The sequence below is a fragment of the Pinus tabuliformis genome, chromosome 2_2, assembly GCF_031772625.1.
Source record: "Pinus tabuliformis cultivar Carrire ecotype Pingquan chromosome 2_2, CPIR1, whole genome shotgun sequence".
Lineage (NCBI taxonomy): Eukaryota > Viridiplantae > Streptophyta > Pinopsida > Pinales > Pinaceae > Pinus > Pinus tabuliformis.
Window position 1 is genome coordinate 1,276,704,435 of NC_142300.1, and position 25,341 is coordinate 1,276,729,775.

The 25,341-nt window shown below is 40.8% G+C and overlaps 3 protein-coding genes across 10 annotated transcripts; all 3 read left to right on the top strand.

The window, feature by feature from the left end:
* Positions 1-1,479: 1,479 nt before the first annotated feature.
* On the top strand, positions 1,480-12,349 carry LOC149198140 (uncharacterized). 6 transcript variants are annotated; one of them, XM_089406120.1, is made up of 6 exons: positions 1,480-2,241; positions 2,383-3,514; positions 3,607-3,948; positions 4,092-8,083; positions 12,030-12,110; positions 12,247-12,349. In XM_089406120.1, exons 1-4 carry the CDS (start codon positions 1,730-1,732, stop codon positions 7,995-7,997), a joined length of 5,892 nt encoding a protein of 1,963 aa, XP_089262246.1. In that variant the 5' UTR covers positions 1,480-1,729; the 3' UTR covers positions 7,998-8,083; positions 12,030-12,110; positions 12,247-12,349. The 6 variants fall into 6 exon arrangements, with proteins under 6 accessions (XP_089262246.1, XP_089262244.1, XP_089262248.1 ...); XM_089406118.1 differs by having other exon boundaries at positions 12,030-12,092; positions 12,202-12,349; XM_089406122.1 differs by having other exon boundaries at positions 12,030-12,092; positions 12,230-12,349.
* On the top strand, positions 8,548-10,876 carry LOC149198141 (uncharacterized). Its single transcript, XM_089406127.1, has 2 exons — positions 8,548-9,087; positions 9,231-10,876. Exons 1-2 carry the CDS (start codon positions 8,968-8,970, stop codon positions 9,798-9,800), a joined length of 690 nt encoding a protein of 229 aa, XP_089262253.1. The 5' UTR covers positions 8,548-8,967; the 3' UTR covers positions 9,801-10,876.
* Positions 9,866-25,341, top strand: LOC149198142 (UBP1-associated protein 2A-like). 3 transcript variants are annotated; one of them, XM_089406126.1, is made up of 9 exons: positions 9,866-11,158; positions 12,626-12,711; positions 12,902-13,018; positions 13,569-13,709; positions 22,149-22,191; positions 23,241-23,341; positions 24,021-24,214; positions 24,425-24,500; positions 24,592-25,341. In XM_089406126.1, exons 2-9 carry the CDS (start codon positions 12,649-12,651, stop codon positions 25,000-25,002), a joined length of 1,146 nt encoding a protein of 381 aa, XP_089262252.1. In that variant the 5' UTR covers positions 9,866-11,158; positions 12,626-12,648; the 3' UTR covers positions 25,003-25,341. The 3 variants fall into 3 exon arrangements, with proteins under 3 accessions (XP_089262252.1, XP_089262251.1, XP_089262250.1); XM_089406125.1 differs by lacking the exon at positions 9,866-11,158 and adding an exon at positions 12,230-12,353; XM_089406124.1 differs by lacking the exon at positions 9,866-11,158 and adding an exon at positions 12,247-12,380.

Genomic DNA, 25,341 nt, shown 5'->3' on the forward strand with positions numbered 1-25,341 from the left:
GAAGAGAAAGGAGTTCTGATCTGGGATGCAATTATCAACGAAAATAAACTCTTCGAATTGTCAATGAAAATAAACTCTTAGATTGAACACTTGGGAAGGAAGTTGCACATGGCTCTTTTTTGAGTAGATTGTTTGATTGTATTACATTTAACATTAACATTTTTTTCACTCAAATTGGACTATAGTTAGATCATGTAACATATCACATCTTTTTTCTTTTATGCTCTTCTTCCATATGCGTGACTTACACGTTTTCTTTGCAACATCTGGTGCAAATGCTAGTTTACATTCGACCCACTGCTTTTTTACATTTCTAATTGTCATTGCAATCGCACCACCTCACCACCAAACCTTCCCACTTGAACGTTGGTCCTTTATGGCAAAGGGATCGATTCTCACATGCAAATATCTAATGGACAAAGAAAATACTAAAACAATACAAATATAAATTTTTTATTTCCCTCGGCTAGGAAGGGACCAAGGCCCAGGCCCGAATGGGCTCTAATACCATGTTAAATTTCCACTGTGGGTTCACCAACAAAGCAGACAAATTTTCGTCTCGGGTTCACCAACAACACTCTGTTTTATAAATCGCCCTCAGATTTCAGACATTCTGTAGCAGCTGGGATAACAATCACCCTCCTCTGTTTCGAGCACATTGGGGGTTGGAGGAGGTGGCCTTGGGCCTGCTGCATCGATGCTTCTCTCGCCTCCACTATGTTGTCAACAACAGAAAACGCAAAACCACCCACTAAGGCTCTTTGGCGCGACCTCTGTCAACCTCTAGGTCAATTTACCTCGCAGTTGAATTTACCAATAGCTTTCACCTCGGCGCGACATCAAAACACGCGGTCACCTTCGCGCAATTTGGTTTTTCACAGGCGGACGCGATTTTTCCACTGAGATCCGAGATTTTCGAGGGCGATGATGAAAATCACTGTAAGGAGATGAATAATCATCGCGATTTTTTCTCTCAGATCTGTGATGATCAATGTTCTTTTTCTTTTAGGAAGAGCGATGATGACTGTGAATAGAATTAAAAAAAATCGTGCTGCTGCTCCGCCTCCTCACCATACCAGGGTTTCTTCACACCAGCCACCAGGGGACCTCTCTTCCGTCACCTGGACACTCACTTAGTTATCAAAGCATATTGGTTTTGACTCAAAAGCCCTGCAGGTTCGATACCATGTTAAATTTCCATAAGGAAAATCTATAAGAGTCAACGCTCTGATTTTGAGAAGAAATTTAGTCGGAAGTGTCGAAAAGTATTAATGATGTTTGAATACTTGGTAACCATGGTCTTTACCGTTGTTCCCATGAAAAATGAAAAATCTTTAAAGGTAAAGAAAAATATGATATAAACGATGATTTATTAAATTTTTGATATTAAAGTGAGAATTAAGAATCATTTAAGGTAAAGAGACACACGTTTAATAGTGAATCTAACTCTACGAAATACGCGGTTTGGTATTCAACTGAGTATAAATAAATAAGGGCGAGTGAATGTTGAGATACATTTCTGCACAAAAACAGAGGGTTTACATTGCAACCCTCCCTCGAATTTATCCGCCATTTCGAAACACTCTTAACTAAGGTCCTCCTTTGCGCTTTGTATCCATCTGATCTGCCCTTCGGAAACTCTTTAACTCAGGCCCTCCTTACCAATTTGTATCCGATCTCATCGATCATCGGAGAATTTCCAATCTCTGTTTCTATTTTTCATTCGACAATGGCTGCTTCCACCTCCACCGCTGCTCATTCCAACAACAATAACTGCTTCGACGTGTTCATCAGCCATAGAGGGCCAGACGTTAAGAAGACCTTCGCCAGTCATCTGTACCGCCGGCTCATTTCCTATGGACTGCGAGTTTTTCTCGACTACCAGGAACTGCAAGAAGGAGAAGAATTTCCATGTCAAATAAAAGGCGCTATCAGAACCGCGTCCGTCCAGATTGCAATTTTTTCACCCACATATGCCGATTCACAATGGTGCCTGGACGAGCTTCTGTTCATGTTGGAGTCGGGGGCTCCTATTATTCCAGTGTTTCACCATGTAAAGCCAACTGAACTTCGGAGGACACAGGGCGAAGGAGTCTATGCTACATCTCTACGCAATCTCGAAAAGAAGAGAAGGTATGATTGTGAACCCCGTTACGACTCCAAAACTATCGAGAACTGGAGAACCGCTCTTTCACGGGTTGCAGACATAAGTGGGTTTGATCTGGATGAGGGGTTTAACGGGTAAGGACCTCGACTCTTCTCCCTCTTCCTATTTTAGTTTCAATACAAAATGCACTATGAAAATGATACTTTAGCTATAGTTTTATTTATTTGATAATAATCTTATTAATAGTTATATTTATTTTTCTTGTAAATAACTAGCGATGAAGGGGAACTACTGGATCGGCTCGTGGAAGTTGTATTGAAAAAAGGCAAAAAAAAGTTGAATGTTGCCAGATATCCCACGGGTTTGGATGAGTTGGTGGAAGATTTTGAAACGAAATTATCATTGCACCAGCACAGTGAAACAGTTCAGTTTGTTGGCATCACCGGCTTGGGTGGAGCGGGGAAGACGACGCTGGCTAAAGAACTCTTCAACAGGGAGAGTTCATGTTCAAAATACAGTAAATCCTGTTTTTTAATTGATGTACGAGAAAATGTTAAAATCTCTATACCTTCGTTGCAGAGAAAACTTCTGAAAGACTTAAGCGCATCTGAGGAACCAATAGACAGCAAGGATGAAGGATTAGAGATTCTCAGGAAGCATTTCTCAGTGTTATCTGCTCCAGTCCTGCTAGTTCTAGATGATGTAGATCACCAGGATCAAGTATATGCACTTTTGCCGGTTACAGATAAAGGTATCTTACTTCTACCCCATAGTAGCTTAATTTTAATCACAGCCCGTGACAAGAATGTCCTCACAAGGTCAGGAGTACAAGAGCCATCAATTTATAAGTTGACTGGCCTTAACACAGAACGCTCCAGAGAGCTCTTCTGTTCGCATGCTTTCAGCCAGCCCCATCCAATGCCGGGATTTGAAGATCTCGTTAATCAATTTTTAAAGGCTTGCAATGGATTGCCTTTATCCTTAAAAGTCTTTGGGGGGCTTCTCTATGGAAACACCAATAAATCTTACTGGAAAAATGAATTGGAGGAACTTAGAAAAGCACTTCCCCATGAGATACAAAAGAGCCTTCAGATTAGTTACGATGCACTTCCGAGAGAGGAACAACAGATTTTCTTAGACATTGCCTGCTTTTTCATAGGAGAAAGCAGGGATACCGCCATCAGAGTATGGGACGCGTCAGGTTGGAATGGCTCGCGCGGCTTTGAAAATTTATTGAGTAAATGCCTTGTCGAATTGGACATGTATGAGATGACAATGAAATATCATATAAGAATGCACGATCACCTCAGAGATATGGGGAGATATCTTGCTAATAATACTCCGGGATTCCCGTGTAGGCTTTGGCGTGGGACAAAGCATATAGAGGATTTGTTGCAACAATCTTCTGTAAGTAGTCAATCTTTCAATCTTCTATAGACCTTTCAATAAAAATCCGGGTACAATTTCTTACTTCGTCATTGATTTTGAAAAATGTACAGGAAGCAACCAAAGTGCGGGGAATTAGAATGTTACGTTGGGAACATTATTATGATGAGCGTGCAGACTCAGATGTGGATAATGAGTGTGCAGACTCAGATGTGGATAATGAGCGTGCATCCTTTTCACGCTACAAAATGAAGAACTTACAACTTCTTGATATTGACATGGAAGAAGATCACTTGAAATGCCTTTTGGAGGGGATGGACTCACCAAATCTATTATGGTTTCGCTGGCGCAACTGTCCCTGCTCTTCCCTCCCTCCTTATATTCCAATGGAGAAGTTAAGGGTGTTAGATGTGGAGGGGTATAAATTGGAAACATTGTGGCAAGAGGATTTGCAGGTAAATATAAATTTGTCAAGAATTAAAATGTTTATTTGCTATTATTAATAGGACACCACGGAACAAAAACGAAACAAAAGCGCTCTGTAGAGGACAATTATCTATTATATTTAGACTAATTAGAAAACCTGAATATACTGCAGACACCTTTCCGGTTGCGGGAGTTGCGGATTAGAGTTCATGTGCTCCATAAAATTCCTAAGTCCATAGGAAAGTTGAAGCACCTGATGGTGGTGGATATAAGGGCAGACGAAACTGTCGTAATTCCAAAGGAATTCTGTGATCTCCGTTCCTTGAAACACTTGGTTCTGCGAATTCGACAATTGAGATCTTTGCCAGATTCCTTCGGGGATTTATCGAGCTTACAACACATCGACTTGTCTAACTGCGTTGCCTTGGAGAGGCTTCCCGACTCCTTCGGGAATTTATCAAAGCTAGAACACATCAACCTGGAAAGCTGCTGTGCCTTGGAGAGGCTTCCCGACTCCTTCGGGGATTTATCAAAGTTAGAACACATCGACCTGGAAAGCTGCGGTGCCTTGGAGAGGCTTCCCGACTCCTTCGGGAATTTATCAAAGCTAGAACACATCAACCTGAAAAGCTGCGGTGCCTTGGAGAGGCTTCCCGACTCCTTCGGGGATTTATCGAGCCTACAACACATCGACCTGTCTTACTGCGGTGCCTTGGAGAGGCTTCCCGACTCCTTCGGACGTGACCTAAGGAACTTGAAGTATTTGGACCTGCGAAGCTGCCAGAGTTTGAAACGTTTACCGGATACCTTTCTCCTCATGGATAAGTTGATAAAGTTGATAGTGGACTGTCCCTTACAAGAACTGCATTTTGAAACGGTTGAAGGCGGAAGTGAAACAATGGCAGACTCAGGAGGACAACGAACATTGATTAATTTGGAGAGGCACCTGCCTCGGCTTCAACACTTGGAACTGCACAAAACACAAATATCGCAGGTATCATTTCCTACCGGTGTTTGCCCCAACCTTCAATATCTCGACATCAGGGATTGTCAAGATCTGGTGGAGGTTGGAACATTGCCAAATGCACTCATAAAACTGCAATTGATCGATTGTCCTAAATTGAGGAAAATAGAACGGCTATCTGGTTTTGCAAAACTTACGCTGGGAGTAAGCCGGTGCAAAGAAGTGGAGGAGCTGCCAAGTATCAAAGACAAAAGTGTAGCATTAGCAGAGTCGACGGGGCCAAGAGAATTGAATAATTCGAATTTTTCTTTTGACAATTGTCTGCTTCATCTCCAACACTTGGAACTGCACAACACAGCAATATCAGAGGTATTATATCCTACCGGTGTTTGCCCCAACCTTCAATATCTGGACATCAAGGATTGTCAAGATCTGGTGGAAGTTGGAACATTGCCAAATGCACTCATAAAACTGCAATTGATCGATTGTCCTAAATTGAGGAAAATAGAACGGCTATCTGGTTTTGCAAAACTTAAGACGCTGGGAGTAAGCCGGTGCAAAGAAGTGGAGGAGCTGCCAAGTATCAAAGACAAAAGTGTAGCATTAGCAGAGTCGACGGGGCCAAGAGAATTGAATAATTCGGATTTTTCTTTTGACAATTGTCTGCTTCATCTCCAACACTTGGAACTGCACAACACAGCAATATCAGAGGTATTATATCCTACCGGTGTTTGCCCCAACCTTCAATATCTCGACATCAAGGATTGTCAAGATCTGGTGGAGGTTGGAACATTGCCAAATGCACTCATAAAACTGCAATTGATCGATTGTCCTAAATTGAGGAAAATAGAACGGCTATCTGGTCTTGCAAAACTTAGGACGCTGGGAGTAAGCCGGTGCAAAGAAGTGGAGGAGCTGCCAAGTATCAAAGACAAAAGTGTAGCATTAGCAGAGTCGACGGGGCCAAGAGAATTGAATAATTCAGATTTTTCTTTTGACAATTGTCTGCTTCATCTCCAACACTTGGAACTGCGCAACACAGCAATATCAGAGGTATTATATCCTACCGGTGTTTGCCCCAACCTTCAATATCTTGACATCAAGGATTGTCAAGATCTGGTGGAGGTTGGAACATTGCCAAATGCACTCATAAAACTGCAGTTGACTGGTTGTCCCGAATTGAGGAAAATAGCGCTCGACGTAAGACGGCGCAAAGAAGTGGCAGAGCTGCTAAGTGGCAAAGGAAAAAGTGACATACTAACAGAGACAACCGGACAAAGAACATCAGGTAATTTGGGCTCTTCGTTTGACAAGTGCCTGATTCGTCTCCAACACTTCGAACTGGACAACACAGAAATATCAGAGGTATCATTTCCTGCTGGTGTTTACCCCAACCTTCAATATCTATCCATCGAGCATGGTATCAGTCTCGTGAAATTTGTAACATCTCCAGATTATATATTGAGAAAACTAGACTTGTGGCATTGTTCTAAGTTGAGGAAAATAGAAGAGCTTTCTGGTCTTGCAAAACTTCAAGTGCTGAGCATTGCCTGGTGCGGAGTGGAGGAGCTATCAAGTATAGAAACATTGGGATCTTTGGAAAACTTGCAGGTGGTTCGGTGTTCGAAGTTGAAGAGCATACGGGTATTGGCGAAGCTGACTAAACTTCGAGAACTAAACGTTTCTAATTGCTCTGAGTTGGAAGATTTGCCCGGGGTTGAACATCTGAGGTCATTGGAGAAGTTATGGGCATGCGGCTGTAAGAAGCTGAAGAGCATAAGGGGGTCGGCCCAGCTGACACAGCTTCGAGAACTGGACGTTTCTGAATGCTCTGAGTTAGAGGAGCTACTTGATATTGAACATTTGAGGTCGTTGGATAAGTTGCAGGCATGTAATTGTGCGAGATTGAAGCACTTACAGGGGTTGGCACAGCTGTCACAGCTTCGAGAACTAGATGTTACTGGCTGCTCCAGGTTAGAAGAGATGCCAGGTGTTGGATATTTACAGTCGTTGGTGTGGTTGCGGGCATCTGAATGTGTGAAGCTCCAGAGCATACAGGGTTTGGAGCAGATGGCACAGCTTCGAGAACTAGAGGTTTCTTATTGCTTCGAGTTAAAAGAGCTGCTAGGCGTTGAACATTTGAAGTCCTTGCTGAATTTGCAGGCACGTAGCTGTAGAAAGCTGAAGAACATACAAGGGTTGGCACAGTTGACGCAACTTCGACAATTAGATGTTTCTTTTTGCTCTGAGTTAAAAGAGATGTCAGGTGTTGGATGTTTGCAGTCATTGCTGGTGTTGCGAGGATCTGAATGTGTGAAGCTGAAGAGCTTATGGGGATTGCCAGGGCTAACACACCTTCTAGAACTAGATGTGTCTGGATGCTGTGAGTTAGAAGAAATGCAGGGTGTTGGATATTTGTCATCTTTAATGGTGTTACGGGCATGTGAATGTGTGAAGTTGAAGAGCATACAGGGCTTGGAGCAGCTGACACAACTGCTAAAGCTGGATGTTTCTGGATGCTCTGAGTTAGAAGAGCTACGAGGTGTTGGACATTTGATTTCATTGAATATGTTGCGGACATCTGGATGTGTGAAGCTGAAAAGCATCCAAGTTTTGGAGCAGCTGACACAGCTCCTAGAACTACACGTTTGTAACTGCTTTGAGTTGGAAGAGCTGCTAGGCATTGAACATTTGAAGTCTTTGAAGGAGTTGCTGGCAACTAACTGTAAGAAGCTGAAGAGCATACAGGGGTTGGAACAGGTAACACAGCTTAAATATCTAGATGTTTCTGGCTGCTATGAGTTAGAGAAGATGCCAGATGTTGGATGTTTGGAGTCACTGGTGGTGTTGCGGGCATCTGAATGTGTGAAGCTGAAGAGCATTCAGGGCTTGGAGCAGATGACACAGCTTCGAGAACTAGACGTTTCTTACTGCTTTGAGTTAGAAGAGTTGCCAGGCTTTGAACGTTTGAAGTCCTTGATGAAGTTGCAGGCACGGTGCTGTACGAAGCTGAAGAGAATAAAGGGGTTGGCACAGCTGGCACAGCTTCGAGAATTAGATGTTTCTTTATGCCCTGAGTTAGAAGAGAGGCCAGATGTTGAATGTCTGCAGTAACTGGTGGTGTTGAAGACCTTGCATGAAGTTGAAGAGCTTTTGGGAGTTGTCCCGATTCACAAGTCCGTCAGACCTGAAAGTGGAAGGTAGATGCCAAGACTATGTTCCAAAAGCATCTTATCGAAGCAAAAATCTTGAATAGTTTTTGTATGGTGCAGTTTAGTTGAATAGTTTTTATTTGATGCTTTATTGGTTGGAACATCGTAGTGTTTGTTATTGTAAGTCCCTGATTTGTATGTGGATCAGTATTAGTTTAACATTGATAGTTGAACATCAATAGTTTAATATTGATCATGATCAATTCAGTTTAGAAGGTTTAATTTAAAAAAAATATTTTCAATTAATTTCAAGGCTTTAAAATTTGATTACAATGCTATGTGGATAATTGATAATTTTATCTTAATGTACAATGCTGGGTGGATAATTGATAATTTTATCTTAATTTACAAATAAAATTGCAATATTCAAGGCATAAATTTTAAACATCAATACACTAAACTTTTCAAAAATCTGGAAAGTATTAAAAATCGTCCACGAACCTGTCAGGCAGGTGCTGATAATCGTGAAGATGGTAGTCATCCTGAAGTGGTGATTCGTTGCTGGCCAATCACTTCAACATGATATGATGCTCTTCCTCAGCACAGAATGACTTGAACAGAAACGACGCACAAATGCTCTTTGTCAACACAAACTATTCAAAATGACTTGAACAGAAACGACCAACAATTCTCTTCCTCAACACAAACTATTCAACGCGCACTAAACTTAGAGACCTCCAACGCAGCGGCAGCAATCTCTATACCTTCGTTGCAGAGAAAACTTCTGAAAGACTTAAGTGCTACAAAATGAAGAACTTGCAACTTCTTGATGTTGACATGAAAGAAGATCACTTGATATGCCTTTCTTGATGTTGACATGAAAGAAGATCACTTGATATGCCTTTTGGAGGGGTGGACTCACCAAATCTATTATGGTTTCGCTGGCGCGCCTGTCTCTGCTATTCCCTCCCTCCTTATATTCCAATGGAGAAGTTAAGGGTGTTAATGTGCACGCTTTTATATTGGAAACATTGTGGCAAGAGGATGTGCAGGTAAATATAAATTTGTCAAGAATTAAAATGTTTATTTGCTATTATAAATAGGACACCGCGGAACAAAAACGAAACAAAAGCGCTCTGTAGAGGACAATTATCTATTATATTTAGACTAATTGGAAAACCTGAATATACTGCAGACACCTTTGCGGTTGCGGGAGTTGCGGATTAGTGCTCATATCCTCGAGAAAATTCCCAACTCCATAGGACAGTTGAAGCACCTGGAACTGATGGTGGTGGATATAAGGGCAGAGCCTACTGTCGAAATTCCAAAGGAATTCTGTGATCTGCGTTCCTTGAAACACTTGGTTCTGAGCATTGGAAAATTGAGATCTCTGCCAGATTCCTTCGGGAATTTATCGAGGCTGGAACACATCCAACTGTCTTACAACTATGTCTTGGAGAGGCTTCCCGACTCCTTTGGGGATTTATCAAAGATACAACACATCAACCTGAAAAGCTGCGGTGCGCCGGGGAGGCTTCCCGACTCCTTTGGGGATTTATCAAAGCTACAACACATCAACCTGAAAAGCTGCGGTGCGTTGGAGAGGCTTCCCGACTCCTTCGGGAATTTGTCGAGGCTAGAACACATCCACCTATCTGAAATATTAAGCTTGAATACATGGTTCTGCCCGCAAATTGCCGCATCGAAGTGTTGTCCTCCCCTCCCCAAATTGCTCACCAGTGGTCCGTACTGTTGTGGCTTATAAACTTAGGAGAATGGCCAAGTGCCATTGGAGAGTCAAGCCATTTTGAAAAGTTGGTGTTAGAAGTGCCTTTTTTAGAAGCGCTGCCGTCTTCTTTCGGACGTGACCTAAGGAACTTGAAGTGTTTGGAGCTGCGAAGCTGCCAGAGTTTGAAACGTTTACCGGATTCCTTTCTCCTCTTGGATCAGTTGATAAAGTTGATAGTGGAGGACTGTCCCTTACAAGAACTGCATTTTGAAACGGTTGAAGGCGGAAGTGAAATAATGACAGACTCAGGAGGACAAGGAACATTGAGTAATTTGGAGAGGGGCCTGCTTCGGCTTCAACACTTGGAACTGCACAAAACACAAATATCGGAGATATCATTTCCTACCAGTGTTTGCCGGAACTCCAATATCTGGACATCAGGGATTGTCAAGATCTGGTGGAGGTTGGAACATTGCCAAATGCACTAATAAAACTGAAAGTGTATAACTGTTATAAATTGAGGCAAATAGGGGCATTATCGAGGGGTGAAAGAGCATTGAGTAATTTGGACTCTTCGTTTGACAAGTGCCTGCTTTGTCTCCAACACTTGGAACTGCACAACACAGCAATATTAGAGGTATCATTTCCTACGGGTGTTTGCCCCAACCTCCAGCATCTCGACATCAAGGACTTTGAAGATCTGATTGAGGTTCGGACATTGCCAAATGCATTCATAAAACTGAAATTGTACAACTGTCCTAAATTGAAGCTGATGAGCATAGCGGATTTGGCGCAGGTGATGCAGCTGCGAGAAATACGCATTCATCTGTGCAATGGGTTAGAAGAGCTGCTAGGCGTTGGATATTTGAAGTCCTTGGAGGTGATGCAGGTATGAAGCTGAAAAGCATAACGGGTTTGAAACAGCTGACACAGCTCCGAGAACTAGACGTTTCCAACTACTGTGAGTTAAAAGAGCTGCTGGGCGTTGGACATCTGAAGTCCTTGGAGGTGTTGCAGGCATCTGGATGTGCAAAGCTGAAGAGTATACTGGGTTTTGATCAACTGACCAAGCTCAGAAAACTAGACGTTTCTGAATGCTATGAGTTAAAAGAGCTTCCAGGCTTGAGCATTTGAAGTCCTTGATGAAGTTGCAGACATTTAGCTGCAAGAAGCTGAAGAGCTTACAAGGGGCCGCCGCTGCTGGACAGAATTAGACGTTTCTGAAGAGCTGCTCAGTGTCCGGCATTTGAAGATGTTGGATGTGTTGCGGGCGTCTAAATGTGTGAAGATGAAAATCTTATGGGGGTTGGCTGACAAACCTTAGAATGCTTGAAGTTACAGGTCTGCCGCTGAGTGCTGTTTGGGCTCGATTCCAGGGGCTAGGAATGCCGAGAGTATGTTCCTAGAATCTGATGATACTTTTTATTTTATTCTTTTAAAACCCATTTGTCCTTCCCCTACTGACCATGGTTATCACAAGAAGGTACAGTTTGCATGAATTTCAGTATTTGTTTCCGGGGTACAGTTTGCATCAATTTCAGTATTTGTTTCCGGCGTCGTCTACCCAGCGGTTGAAAATGCAGTTGTCTATAATGAGACTTTTTGGAAGCCTTTCCGGTGGGTTTTTCCGGTCGAAATCTGGCAGCAATTTATTGGAATCGCAAGTTTGATAGCTAGTTTCTGCACAATCAAGGCGTCCCAGGGGTTTTTCAGGGTGCTGAATCCAAATATGCAGTGAAAAAACCATTTTAACTGCAACAAATCAAGATTTAACCTCAATTTCTTCCGCCGGATTCCGTCACCGGAATCTCCAAAAAGTCGCATTATAGACAACTCCGTTGAAAATGGTGGCCGGAATCTGGCTAAAAATTTAAAAAAAAATTGCAATAAGAAGGTTTAAATAAATCCAGTTTTTGAGGGTGGAAATAGTTTTATGTTTAAATAAATCTAGTTTTTGAGAGTTGAGAGTGGAAATAGTTTTATAATGGAAATGGTTTTAGTACTATCAAAACCTTGAGCATCTTGTAATTTAGATATACAAAATTTAAAAAAAATTCTGCCATATTTGATCAAGAGAAATTTTCATAATTTTCCAAACAAATTTGAAAGCAAGATAGACTGCGGCTTTGTGTTCAACATCGTTTTTCAGAAAAATTTTAAAAAAATCTGCCATATCTTATCAAAATCTTGAGAAATTTTCATAATTTTCCAAACAAATTTGAAAGCAAGATAGACTGCGGCTTTGTGTTCAACATCGTTTTTCAGGATTGTGTGCGGACTAACGAATTTCAAGCTTTATGCACCTTGCACGAAATGGAAGCTGCAGTGGTAAAAGTTTTCTTTTTGGTCATGGCTTCCATACATTTTATCTTGTTTTTATAATTTTACCTTATTTTCTAAGTTTATGAATATTGGTAAAAGTTTTCTTTTTGGTCAGAAGGAGAAGTTATAATCACAACCTGCAGTATCTCCACAAATGCAGACAACTTATGGAAAAGACTATCCAAGCCTGAACTCATATCATAGGCCAGGGCCACAGGTATCCACGACTGGTTCCATCAGGATTGCACACAACAGGTGGTGGAGCAGGTCCTCGTCCAGGCTACCCATACTATGGTTCGACTGGAACTGGCTTTTAATCAATCAATTTTTTTTATTGAGAAATATGTTCATCAAATCAATGGCAGTTAGTTTGGGATTCTACATGCATTAACAATTTAACTAGACTGTGATGTAATACTACTGGAGTCCACTTGATAGCAGTCTACTCACTATTTTAAATGTCCACTGGGTTGTTGCCATTTTTTATGAATGTGAAGTTATACATTGTTTGAGCTCAATTTTCTGAAATTCTGTTGCAGGAAGAAGAAATTCGTTATCATATATGTCACCAGTGGAGTTTTCCAACCAATGCACACTCACTGAGCAGTTTTGTTTTTATTTGAATGTAAGTTGGTGGCATGCTATGATCTGAAACGGCTAGTTAAAAAATCATGTTTATTTTGTTGTAGACGTGTTGGAAAAGATTGTGCTTGCTTTGATAAAGCATTGCTCTCCTTCATATATTAAAATATATTTGTTGCCTTGGGGGTGATATATGTTTTGAAGCCAAGTGAATGTAATGCATGTACTATCAGGCATTTGAACAGCATGGGGAGATTGAAGAGGCTCTGTCACAAGGATTTGGCTTTGTTACATTTAAGCATATGGATTCTGCCCAAAGGGCATTGAAGGAGCCTAGCAAGACTATTGATGTATGTATTTTCTTTGTCAGTCTTGTAAATTTTGTGTTTTTTTATGCTTTGTATTTGTCCACCGATATCTTATTGAATTTGAAGGATACTGTCATTAAAGGATTAAGCATGTTTATTTTCCCAGTAGCTTCTGCTTTATCAATATTATATCTCATGAACACTTCCCAGGCATCTTAACCTTGTTTTCACCAACATTATAGACATGCATGCATTTAAATCTGAATGCCGCCCTCCCATACCTTGTGATGGTTATGATTTGCTTTATGATGGGCAGTTTAACATGCTTCTGTTGTTAGAGATTTTTGCATGTTTTTCCAAGGCCTAGCTCGTTTGGCTGTATTTGTCTTGGTTAATGTTGTATGTATTTGTCACCAACAGGGGATTTGCATTTGTGACTTTCAAGACTGTGGAGGCTACAAAGCGGGCTCTTAAGGAACCAAACAAAACAAAACCATTGATGTAAGCAATAGCTAGTACTGGATAATGTTGGTCATATTAGTTGAAGGGCAGTTGTTGATCTTGACACCTATGTTCTATGCTTGGCATGCAGGGAAGGACTGTTACTGTGAAAGTTGCAGCTGATGGTCAGAAGGAGAAGTTATCATCACAACCTGCAGTCTCTCCACAAATGCAGACAGCTTATGGAAAAGACTATCCAAGCCTGAACTCATATCATAGGCCAGGGCCACAGGTATCCACAACTGGTTCCCTATACCGTTGAGATAACGCGATAATATATATAATGAAAGAAATCATGTATCCCTTAATAAGCGCCCGACCTTTTCAAGATAGAGATTCCATGTCTTTGTCCCCGCCTCTGTATGTTTTCTGCCTGTCCTACTAGCTACTATCTCTGCTGCTGTTCCTTGTCTCTACTGGCCCTAATTACTCTGTGGTTTTCCTAGCCTGTCCTTGCCTGTAGTCTCTGTCCTTGTCTTTGTTGCTTCCACCCTGCTTGGGATCTGAGACTAAATGTACAGATCGCTGAAGATAGCTAGATCACTGAGAATTTGAGAATTTCACTGATTGATTAGAGCATCGAGAGAAAATGTCATGCTACCGTGATTGAATAACTAGATAAATCCTCCAATTTTGTTTGATAATTCGAGCTTCTCGATTCAGTCACTCCCGGTTCCACTCCGACTATGCCACAGGAATGCACAGTTCCTCGCCTTGCATCGGAGTGTTTCTCAACGGTGTTCGGTGCGAGGTTGCCTGTCTTAGCTATTCGGACTTAGTCAATTCGTCCTCAGGGAATGTTCCACCCCGACCCTCATAAGCCTGTCCACTCATTTAATCACACTCAAGATGCGGCTTAGTCTCCCAGCCCAAAATCCACCCATGGTTCAAGTCGCAATGGTAAGGTTTTGTTCGTAACTATTACTCCCCAATTAAGCTTTCACCTACATCACCGGTGGGGTCGTGTCCTAAAATGTAGTATTGTAGCATCTTATCCTTTTGAGAGACTCACTGCAGAGGGCCACCTACCGGCTAGAGCCCAGTCCCCAGTTAATCACACTTGTAGGAATTTACAAGGTAAGTTCCTCAGACAGAACACCAAAAGGACACCGCTCACAACCAGATCGCAGATCAATACACCAGTATTTTGACGTGGTTAAAACCCTCAAAGAGGGAAACAGTCCACGGCCTGAGCCAACGCGGCCACTTCAGGCAATTTATTAATAAAAGAATGAAAATTTACATATGTTTCTCTCATGCACGGATTACCCTACAAATGACCCTCCATGCGCTTTAAATAGAATTCATGGACCAATCGGGTGTCAAGCCACGGATCAAGTGTCGGTAATACCGAGGAGAGAATGAACCGTCGGATCACTACATATCGTGACCGTCGGATTGTAAGTTACAAAATGTACAACGGTAAAGAAACACACTTTACCTAACTCTATACTAGACCAAGTTGTACTTAACTATTTCCTATGTGTCAGAATATCCTAACATCCCCCCTTAAGAACAACTTGGGATAGGATTGAAGGATTTACAAATATGACACAATAGGAGAAGGAAGGAGGCACTAGAGCCTATACCCCCTTAGTGACAACTTCCTGAACTCCAACCATAAATCGAAGTTTAGTGAACTTCACCTCTGTGAGAGCCTTTGTGAAGATGTCTGCAACTTGATCATCTGTTGAACAATATTGCACTTCAAGAACATGGTCGTGAATGAGCTTTCTGATGAAGTGCATGTGCAGTTCAATGTGTTTGCTGCGCTGATGTTGAACTGGATCTTTGCATAGCTGAATGGCACTTTGATTATCACACCAAAGTGTAGTCGGATGCTGCTGCTCAAAGCCAAACTCTGATAGGATCTGACGAAGCCACAAGGCTTCCTTACTAGCTTCTACGACACCACGATACTCTGCTTCTGCTGATGAAAGAGAAATGGCACCTTGTTTCTTGCAAGCCCATGTAATAGGTCCTGAGCCAAGAGTGAACACATAACCGGCAGTAGACTTCCGATCATCAGGGTCACCAACCCAATCGGAATCAGTGAAACCAACCAATAGAGGAGATGCTTCGGCACTGTAATGAATCCCAAACTGAATTGTACCTCGAACATAACGAAGTATTCTTTTAACTGCTTTCCAATGACTTTCACGGGGGTTTTGCATGAACCGAGCAACAAGGCCAACAGCAAAGGAAAGGTCAGGACGAGTATGGGTTAGATACAAAAGTTTTCCTACAAGTTGACGGTATAAGGTAGCATCAACTTCAGGAGAAGTACAAGTGACGGAAAGTTTGACTCCAGACTGAAAGGGAGAAGGGGTTGGCTTACAGTCTTCCATGTGAAAATGACGTAGAATATCACAAGCATACTTGGACTGGGAAAGGGAAATACCCTCCTTGGATTGCAAGACTTGAAGACCGAGAAAATAGTGTAAGTGTCCTAAGTCTGTCATTTCAAATTTCCTTTTAAGGCTAGACTTCACATGGTTTATAAGGTTGGGATCACTACCAGTAAGGATAAGATCATCAACATAAAGAACAAGGATGATAAGAGAGTTGCCCACTTTCTTGGTGTAGACAGTATTGTCAGAATGACACCTAGAAAAGCCAGATTCTAAAAGAAAGCTATCCATTTTGGCATACCAAGCCCGAGGAGCTTGCTTGAGACCATAAAGGGATTTCTTAAGTCGACATACAAGGCTGGAGTCTGTTTGTATGAAGCCAATGGGTTGTTCCATATAGATTTCTTCATGCAAGTCCCCATGCAAGAAGGCAGATTTAACATCCATCTGATGGACTTCCCATTTGAAAGAGGCAGCAAGGGAAAGAACAAGGCGGATAGAGTTCATTTTGGCAACAGGGGAGAAGGTTTCAGTGTAGTCAATGCCTTCAACCCGTGAAAAACCCTTAGCAACAAGACGAGCTTTATGTTTATCAACTTTCCCATCTGGTCCATACTTGGTTCTGTAAACCCATTTGCATCTCACAAGTTTTCGTCCCTTTGGTAGAGGAACAAGATCCCATGTATCATTTGCCAACAATGAATGATATTCTTCATTCATAGCTGCTTCCCAATCTGGATGGCCTGAAGCTTCTGCAAAGGTGTCAGGATCATAATTTACTAGAGCTTGAGCCAGTAAAGAAGAGGCTCTCTTGAACTGAGAACGTTTACGTCGCTGATCTGTAGGATCACGGATCACTGGCAAGATCACCTGCTGCATCTCGAGTAGCATGAACCCATTTTGGAAGCTGAGGAGCTGAAGGAAGATCCTGAGATGGTGGGGGAGGATTGTCATCCTCACTTTCATCATCTGAAGAAGAAATGTTTTCAAAAGTAGAAGAGATAGGGAGAGGTGGCACAACCGCCGGACTAGGCTCGCAGGCCGATATATTTTCATCAAATTTTACATCTCTTCTAATGATAACATTTTTGGACTTAAATGGAATAAGTCTATAGCCTTTGACAGCTTCAAAATATCCAACAAAAGTACATTTTTCACTCTTAGGTTCTAAAGCTTTATGCTTTTCATCTGGAATATGGGCCCACGCTTCACTTCCAAAAACACGAAAGTGACTTACATCTGGTTTGATTGAGCTCCATGCTTCTTCTGGAGTGATATTCTTTAAAGCCTTAGTAGGAGTGCGATTTATTATGTAATTTGCACAGTTAATTGCTTCTGCCCAAAAACTAAGACCAAGTCCTTTAGATTGTAGCATACAATTAGCCATTTCCTTTAAGGTGCGATTCTTTCTTTCAGCTACACCATTTTGTTGTGGAGTATATGGAACAGTATGTTGCATTTGAATTCCATTCTCAGTGCAATAGTTGATGAATGTGTTTTTAACATATTCTCCGCCATTATCAGATCTTAACTTAAGAATTTGATGTCCAGATTGTTTTTCAACAAAGGCCTTGAAGGCCAAAAAAGTGTTAAATACTTCACTCTTGAGTTTTAAGAAGTATCCCCAAGTGCGTCTGGAGAAATCATCAATGAAAGTTAAGAAATACTTGCAGCCAGAGAATGACACAACTGGAAGTGGACCACATAAATCACTATGCACAAGCTGTAAAGGGGCTGAGGCGTGCCAAGAGGCACGTTTTTCAAAACTGTCCCGATGATGTTTTCCGAGTACACATCTGGAACAAACACCATCTATGCAAGATACCATAGGAAGACCTGTCACCATATTTTCTTTACATAGATGCTGAAGGGAGCGATAGTTTAAGTGACCAAATCGCTAATGCCAAAGTTTGCTCACTTCATCGTTATGAGCAACAAATACTGAGGGAAGATTTGATGACCCAAAGTTGTGAAACTTATACAACCTTGTAGAATCATCAGCAATGCCAGTAGCCAAAATCTGTTTAGGATCTCTTAAGTCCTTGATTACAACATCATGAGGTGAAAATTCAACGATTTTACCTTCACCTGAATGAGTTATCTGATATACAGATAGAAGGTTGCAGGATAAGGTTGGAACACATAATACATCATTAAACTGACCATTGTCTAGATGAACAGTTCCAGTCCCTACAACACTAAGAGATCTATCATCACCAACATATATATTTTTGGTGTTACAATCATTTAAAGAAGAAAACATGACTTTGTTTTTGGCCATGTGATAAGAAGCTCCAGAATCAATGAGCCACTCATGAGAATGAGAAGAAGAAGATACATTTAATGCATAGCCAGACCGAGATGCTTGACAACCACATGCAGAAAGTGCCATTCCTGAAGATGAAGTTGAAGTTGAAGATTGCCCCAAATGGATGTTATGCTTCTTCATTGCTGCTTCCAAGGCTTCCATCTTCTTAAAGCATTTTGATTCTAAGTGGCCATCTCGATTACAAAAATTGCAATGTCTATCAGTCTTCTTCCCTTTGTTTTTATTTGTCTTATCAATTTGTTGAAAGGATTTTTCATTTTGGGGTTGAAATTGCTTAGGACCCTTGTTTGGTTTAGGACCATTCTTTTTAGGATATGACTTCTTAGGATTCTTTGAATTTGGTTGCTGCTGGGCGGCTAACGCTTTCTTGGAAGAGTTTCCAAGATTAAGAAGACCAAGGTGTAAGAGTTTTTCTTGTTTTCTTATTAAAGAATCACAAAAAGAGTCAAAGGAAGGGGGCTTGTAGTCTGTTCCTTGAGAAATGAAGGCTTCTCTTGTAGAATGGAAGGTGGAAACAAATACAGAGTAGGCTGGTCCCAACTTTGTAAGAATGGAATAGATAAGGTTACTATCTTCTTTCTTAACTTTAACACCTTCCAAAAGATATCTAAGGGTCTTGAACTTGGACAAGAAATCTTCAATGCAAGAAAAATTATTAGGGTCCAATGTAAGAAACTCATTTTCAAGTTGATGGGCTCTAATTTCATTTTTAATCCCAAAAACTTTATTGATTTGTTTCATTGCTTCATCAGGAGTATCAATTTCTGCAATATGGAATCTAAGATCTGGAGAAATAGACATACCTATCAATCCACGTGCTTGATCTTGCCTATTTTCCCATTTAGCAGCCTTATCTTCATCCTTCGGTTTCTTTTATTGGCCTGAGGCTATTCTGTAGAGACCTTTACTTCTAAGTAAATCCTCAATGTAAGCCAACCATTGGAAGTAGTTGGTGCTGTCAAGGGTAACTTGGTATTGACTTTCCATTTCAATGGAAACTGAAGCTAAAGATGCTGAAAATAAGTGTTCCAATGGATAGATCTCGAAAAATTAGGCTGGTTTAAAAAAAAACGGCTCTGAAAATGGCTTCCAGATGAAGAAGTTATGGCTTTTTGAAAAAAAGTTGTTGAAGTTGCCGACGAAGTGCGGGAATGTGCGGAAATGAAAAAGTCCGCCCCCACAAAATGGAGACTTGAACCCAAGACCTCTACTCTCTTAAAATAGCTTTGAACCAATTGATCTATACAAAAAATTTGAGAGAGAGAGAGAGAGAGAGAGAGGGGGGGGGGTGCTTTGGGTTGCGTGCTTGCTTTGAGAAATCTCTTTTTCCCTACAAAACAAAAAACACAAAACCCAACACGGACATGCAAAGAAAACGAACCTTATGGCTCGAAGTTAGCTTTAGCCGAAAAACTAAATATTTTCAAAAAATGAACCTTGCGGCTCAAAGTTAGCTTTGGCCGGAAACTAAATATTTTCCTCAATGTTTCTGATTTTCCGAGATCACCCTAAGGCGCAGGGAAAAGAGCATACGCATGAGAAAAATCCTTCCCTTCTGTTTCTGATTTGCCCAGATCGCACAGAGTCGCAGGGAAAAGAGCATACACAGAAATGAAAGGTATAGATCCGGTAATAAAAAAAAGCTAAATAAACCGAAACCGAAATAAACATAGAGAAAATAATAGTAAACTGCAAATAAACACTGTATACCTCCAGATCTTAAAAATGACGCAGCTAGGGCTACCGGAAACCTTTTCGCGTGAAACGAAAGGGGTTCCTCACTGGAACAGATGCTCCCAACACAACAGAGCAGTCCTCTCGGCCCGAAAGCAGTCAGAAACAACAGATCTAGGAAACGGCAGTCGGATGCAGTTCTATCGGCTTCAGATTTGGATCACCAACGGACGCGGCCCTCAAATAGCTCTGATACCATGTAGGAATTTACAGGGTAAGTTCCTCAGACAGAACACCAAAAGGACACCGCTCACAACCAGATCGCAAATCAATACACCAGTATTTTGACGTGGTTAAAACCCTCAAAGAGGGAAACAGTCCACGGCCTGAGCCAACGCGGCCACTTCAGGCAATTTATTAATAAAAGAATGAAAATTTACATATGTTTCTCTCATGCACGGATTATCCTACAAATGATCGTCCATGCGCTTTAAATAGAATTCATGGACCAATCGAGTGTCAAGCCACGGATCAAGTGTCGGTAATACCGAGGAGAGAATGAACCGTCGGATCACTACATATCGTGACCGTCGGATTGTAAGTTACAAAATGTACAACGGTAAAGAAACACACTTTACCTAACTCTATACCTAACTCTATACTAGACCAAGTTGTACTTAACTATTTCCTATGTGTCGGAATATCCTAACAACACTCACGCACAAGGTCACGTAGCAGCTCTAAGTTCTTTAAGGAAATGGGCCAAGCTAGGCCAGAAGTACAGTGTTTAATGCTATCTCACCCAATAGCTAGACGATTTGACTAGTGCGGGGGTGCAAGCGATCAGATCAGAGAGATGCTATGCAAATAGAAGCTCAAGTAGAACTCCTATCAGCGTGTCAAAGTGAAACTAAATGCTGAGAAGCCAGACTCAGGATTCATGCACAACCAGTGTGCTTTCATTAAATACTGATCCATCCTTACCTTCTGAAATCACCCAATTGTTAACAACTAACTAAATGCCTTCTTTGGAAAGTGTGTTTGCCTCTGTGTTAAGCTCCCTGTAGACATGGAGGAAGGAAATGGTATTAAACACTGCCTTATTATTTTCATTTGTTCAAAGATAGGGCTCAACACCAGATTGCCCATCTTGAATTTCCCATTCATCCAATTAAGAACTACCAAGGAGTCTCCAAACACGTGGGACCTTGTCACACTTTTCTTTGCAGCTAATTTCATTAGTAACTTCAATGCCAATAGTTCTGCATAATTGTGTGAGCCTCCTCCCAACCCAGCCTTTAATTTTATTAGGTGTACTACGCTAAGGAAGATGATGCCTCTTGCCCCACACATAGTTGGAGTGCCTTGACTGGCACCGTCAAAGTACCCCAATGCTCCTGATTTGTCAATTGATTCATGAATTAGCTGTCTCTGAATCTGCATCTTTGGAATGGTTGCTTCCAAAGACTGTTCTTACTTGAGATGCACATTGAAAAGTGGGGGATATATCTCTCCTCGAAGAGATTTGCATTCCTAGCCAGCCAGATGCCCCAAGCCACTATTTCTTGCTTTTCATATTTTTAGGCTAGTCCACCTATAGCACTTTATGTTGTTTCTAGCTCTTAAAGAATATGTTTCAAGGCTTAATACACATATACCAAACTACGGTTTCTAGGGTCTTACTCTGTGTCTAGGTTGTTTAATACACATCTACCGAACAACTGTATTCGAGATTTTTTCCCCTTCAAGAAGACTGTTTCAAATCCGTTTCTAGTTGTAGATATATTATCCCTTCTAAGAAGATAGTTATAAAGCTGTAAGATATTTTTTCCCCTGCAAGAAGACAATAATCAACTCTGTATCTAACTTAGTTCACATATACCACACATATGTTTCTAGGTTGCTTAATACAGCGTTACAACTTGTCTCTAGGGTCTTACTCTGTCTCCAGGGTCTTACCCTGTTTCTTGCTCTTAAATCATAACTAAAAAATAAATCCAGAACCAGTAACTAAAAAAGGGTCTACAAGATACCATCAACGGCAAGGCCCAAGCCGAACCCATCCATACTCCTCTCTCGCCCAAACAAAAACCTCCCTTGATAGCTGCTCTCTCACTTTCTTTAAAGTCATGAGTGTCCTGCTACGCCCGGACCCGTAGAGCGTTAGCCAGGAGCCTGACTGCATTGATTCAAGAAGACTTGCTATTTGCTTTGATAAAGCATTGCTCTCCTCCATATATTTAAATATAGTTTTTGTCTTGGGGGTAATATATGTTTTGAAGACAAGTGAATGTAATGCATGTATATTTCCTCTCAGGCATTTGAACAGTATGGGGAGATTGAAGAAGGCGTTCTTATTATGGATAAGCTATGAAACCGGATTCGTCCAAACCCCTGGACGAATCCCGAATCGGACGAATCGGACACGATTCTGTCCGGACACGTGTCATATTTCCATGACTCGTCGTGTCATATCGGGAGTCGTCGTGTCATGAGCGAGTCATAAAAAATGGAAAACGTGTCGCGATTTTGGAGAGGAGTCCTGGTTTCGGATTCGTTTTTCCGCCGGCTGTAGGTTTAAGTTCGCTGTTATAAACCCCATTTGACCGCATTTGCAACCTTAACATCCATTTGGAGCGATTTGGAGCCGAGTAACAGCGATTTGGAGCGCATTTCTATTTGCAGGTTTAAACTTTAAGGTTAGTTTGCTGAACGATTCACGCCATGGCCAACTAGTTGCAAGTTTTTTACTTGTTTTATGCTGCCAGGGAGTGGTTAACCGTTACAATATACACTATTTTGTTGGGGTTTGCGTGGTCTCAGAAACCAACAGGTTCAGATAAATCATAAAAGCATTTTTTGACATCATACTCTCAGTTCATGAGCAGTAACAAAGCCACCGTACATTTGCATGTTCACTACAATCTGTATACCTGTACACTGATGTCTTTTGATTTCCCATACTCTAAGTGTGTTTATCTTACTATCTTAGTATCTTGTAGTTGTAAGTTGTCTTTCAGTTATACTTATGAATTATAATTTATGAATCATGATTTAAATTTTTAATAGATTTATCATTTATCAATTATCATTTATGTGACCAGTACCACTGACATTTATTTGAATTTTGTATGTACTATGCATGCTAATAGCTATAGATGAGGATCTATGTTTGAAATCAATAAATTTGTATCATTAATTAAAATTTGTGTAAGAAATATGCTAATAACTAATTTTTAAGATATATATATATATATATTTTAAATATATATATATATATATATTTTTTTTAATAAAATAATATATAACGTGTCCTAACCGTGTCTTGTTCCGGGGTCAACTTTTCCCGAATCCGACACCACGAATCCCGAATCCTACGTGTCCCGAATCCTCGTGTCAGGTGACTTAGTGGATAAGACATTAGGAAAGTCACGAGGATTTGGCTTTGTCACATTTAAGCGTATGGATTCTACCCAAAGGGCATTGAAGGAGCCTAGCAAGACTATTGATGTATGTATTTCCTTTGTTAGTCTTGTAAATTTTGTTTTTTTGATGCTTTGTATTTGTCCACCGATATCTTATTGAATTTGAGGGATACTGTCATTAAAGCATTAAGCATGTTTATTTTCCCAGTTGCTTCTGCTTTATCAATATTATATCCCATGAAGACTTTCCAGGCATCTTGACCGTTGTTTTCACCAACATTATAGACATGCATATATTTAAATCTGAATGTCGCCCTTCAGTACCTTGATGTTTATGATTTATTTCAAATAGAGCAATCATTGTTTCATTTGCAGGCATCTTCCCCTGGGACATTGATACCTCCTTACAATTCTAAATTGTATTTATTGTTCCACTAATAATATCTTTATAGTTTTAATTGAATATGTATCAGGTAATATCACTGTTATTTTGAAAAATATTTAACTGATGTTGGGGAGACAACAAAATTTAACTTACCACAAAACCCCAAAACTTGTTTGAAGAAAAATGAAAGCAATCCAACTATTGTTGCTAAAAGTGGTATTCCATTTATATATTGCAGTTTTGTCGGAGTCTTGAGACTTCTCAAATTCTATGGTACTCCATTGTTACATATGGTGGAAGATCGATCGTCAAACAACTCTGATTCATTATTTAACACCTATATTTGGTAATTTTATGTCCATTGTTGTTCATTGTACAGGGGAGAATCACTGTAACCAATCTGGCAGTGGCGAGCACAGGTCCTGGTCAAAGTGCAGATCAGGCTCAAAGAAAACTTTACATTGGTGGTCTTTCATATGACACGGCCAAGGATAAGCTTCTAGAAGTTTCTTCCAAATATGGAGAGATAGAAGAAGGTTCAGTTGCATATGATAAGAATACTAACAAATCCAGGTTACAAATCTAATATAAATCGGTTTGTTTTATGATGGGCAGTTTAACATGCTTCTGTTGTTGGAGATTACAAATCTAATATAAATCGGTTTGCTTTATGATGGGCAGTTTAACATGCTTCTGTTGTTAGAGATTTATGCATGTTTTTCCAAGGTCTAGCTCGTTTTCCTGTATTTTTCTTGGTTAATGCTATGTGTTTGTCACCAACAGGGGATTTGTATTTGTGACTTTTAAGACTGTGGAGGCTACAAAGCAGGCTCTTAAGGAACCAAACAAAACCATTGATGTAAGTAATAGCTAGTACTGGATAATGTTGGTCATATTAGTTGAAGGGCAGTTGTTGATCTTGACACCTATGTTCTGTGCTTGGCATGCAGGGAAGGACTGTTACTATGAAACTTGCAGCTGATGGTCAGAAGGAGAAGCTATCATCACAACCTGCAATATCTCCACAAATGCAGACAGCTTATGGAACAGACTATTCAAGCCTGAACTCATATCATAGGCCAGGTCCACAGGTACCAACCTCTGCACCACCACCAATTGGTTTCTCAGCATATGCATCTCAGCCTCCATATGCAACACAACCTACATATGGAGGAATTTCATCTGCTTCTCAATATGGTGTTCTAAGCTCCACAACACCATACAGCTCAAACCAGTATGCAAAATATGCAACATCCCTCCAAGATCCACGATTGGTTCCATCAGGATTGCACACAACAGGTGGTGGAGCAGGTCCTGGTCCAGGCTACCCATACTATGGTTCGACTGGAACTGGCTTTTAATCGACCAAATAAATGGCAGTTAGTTTGGGATTCTACATGCATTAACAATTTAACTGGACTATGAAGCAATACTACTGGAGTCCACTTGATAGCAGTCTACTCACTATTTTAAATGTCCACTGGGTTGTTGCGACTTTTGATGAATGTGAAGTTACACATTGTTAGAGTTCAATTTTCTAAAATTCTGTTGCAGGAAAAAGAAATTCGTTACATATATGTTATCAGTGGAGTTTTCCAACCAATGTACACTCTGAGCAGTTTTGTTTTTATTTGAATGTAAGTTGGTGGCATGCTATGATCTGAAATAACTAGTTAAAAAATTATGTTTATTTTCTTGTA

Coding starts and splice junctions, on each gene's coding strand:
- LOC149198140 (XM_089406120.1), top strand. CDS start 1,730: ATGGCTGCTTCCACCTCCACCGCTGCTCATTCCAACAACAATAACTGC. Junction 3,515..3,606: donor ATTTGTTGCAACAATCTTCT/GTAAGTAGTCAA, acceptor AAAAATGTACAG/GAAGCAACCAAAGTGCGGGG. Junction 3,949..4,091: donor TGTGGCAAGAGGATTTGCAG/GTAAATATAAAT, acceptor AATATACTGCAG/ACACCTTTCCGGTTGCGGGA.
- LOC149198141 (XM_089406127.1), top strand. CDS start 8,968: ATGGTTTCGCTGGCGCGCCTGTCTCTGCTATTCCCTCCCTCCTTATAT. Junction 9,088..9,230: donor TGTGGCAAGAGGATGTGCAG/GTAAATATAAAT, acceptor AATATACTGCAG/ACACCTTTGCGGTTGCGGGA.
- LOC149198142 (XM_089406126.1), top strand. CDS start 12,649: ATGTCACCAGTGGAGTTTTCCAACCAATGCACACTCACTGAGCAGTTT. Junction 13,019..13,568: donor AGCCTAGCAAGACTATTGAT/GTATGTATTTTC, acceptor CTTGGCATGCAG/GGAAGGACTGTTACTGTGAA. Junction 24,501..24,591: donor AACCAAACAAAACCATTGAT/GTAAGTAATAGC, acceptor CTTGGCATGCAG/GGAAGGACTGTTACTATGAA.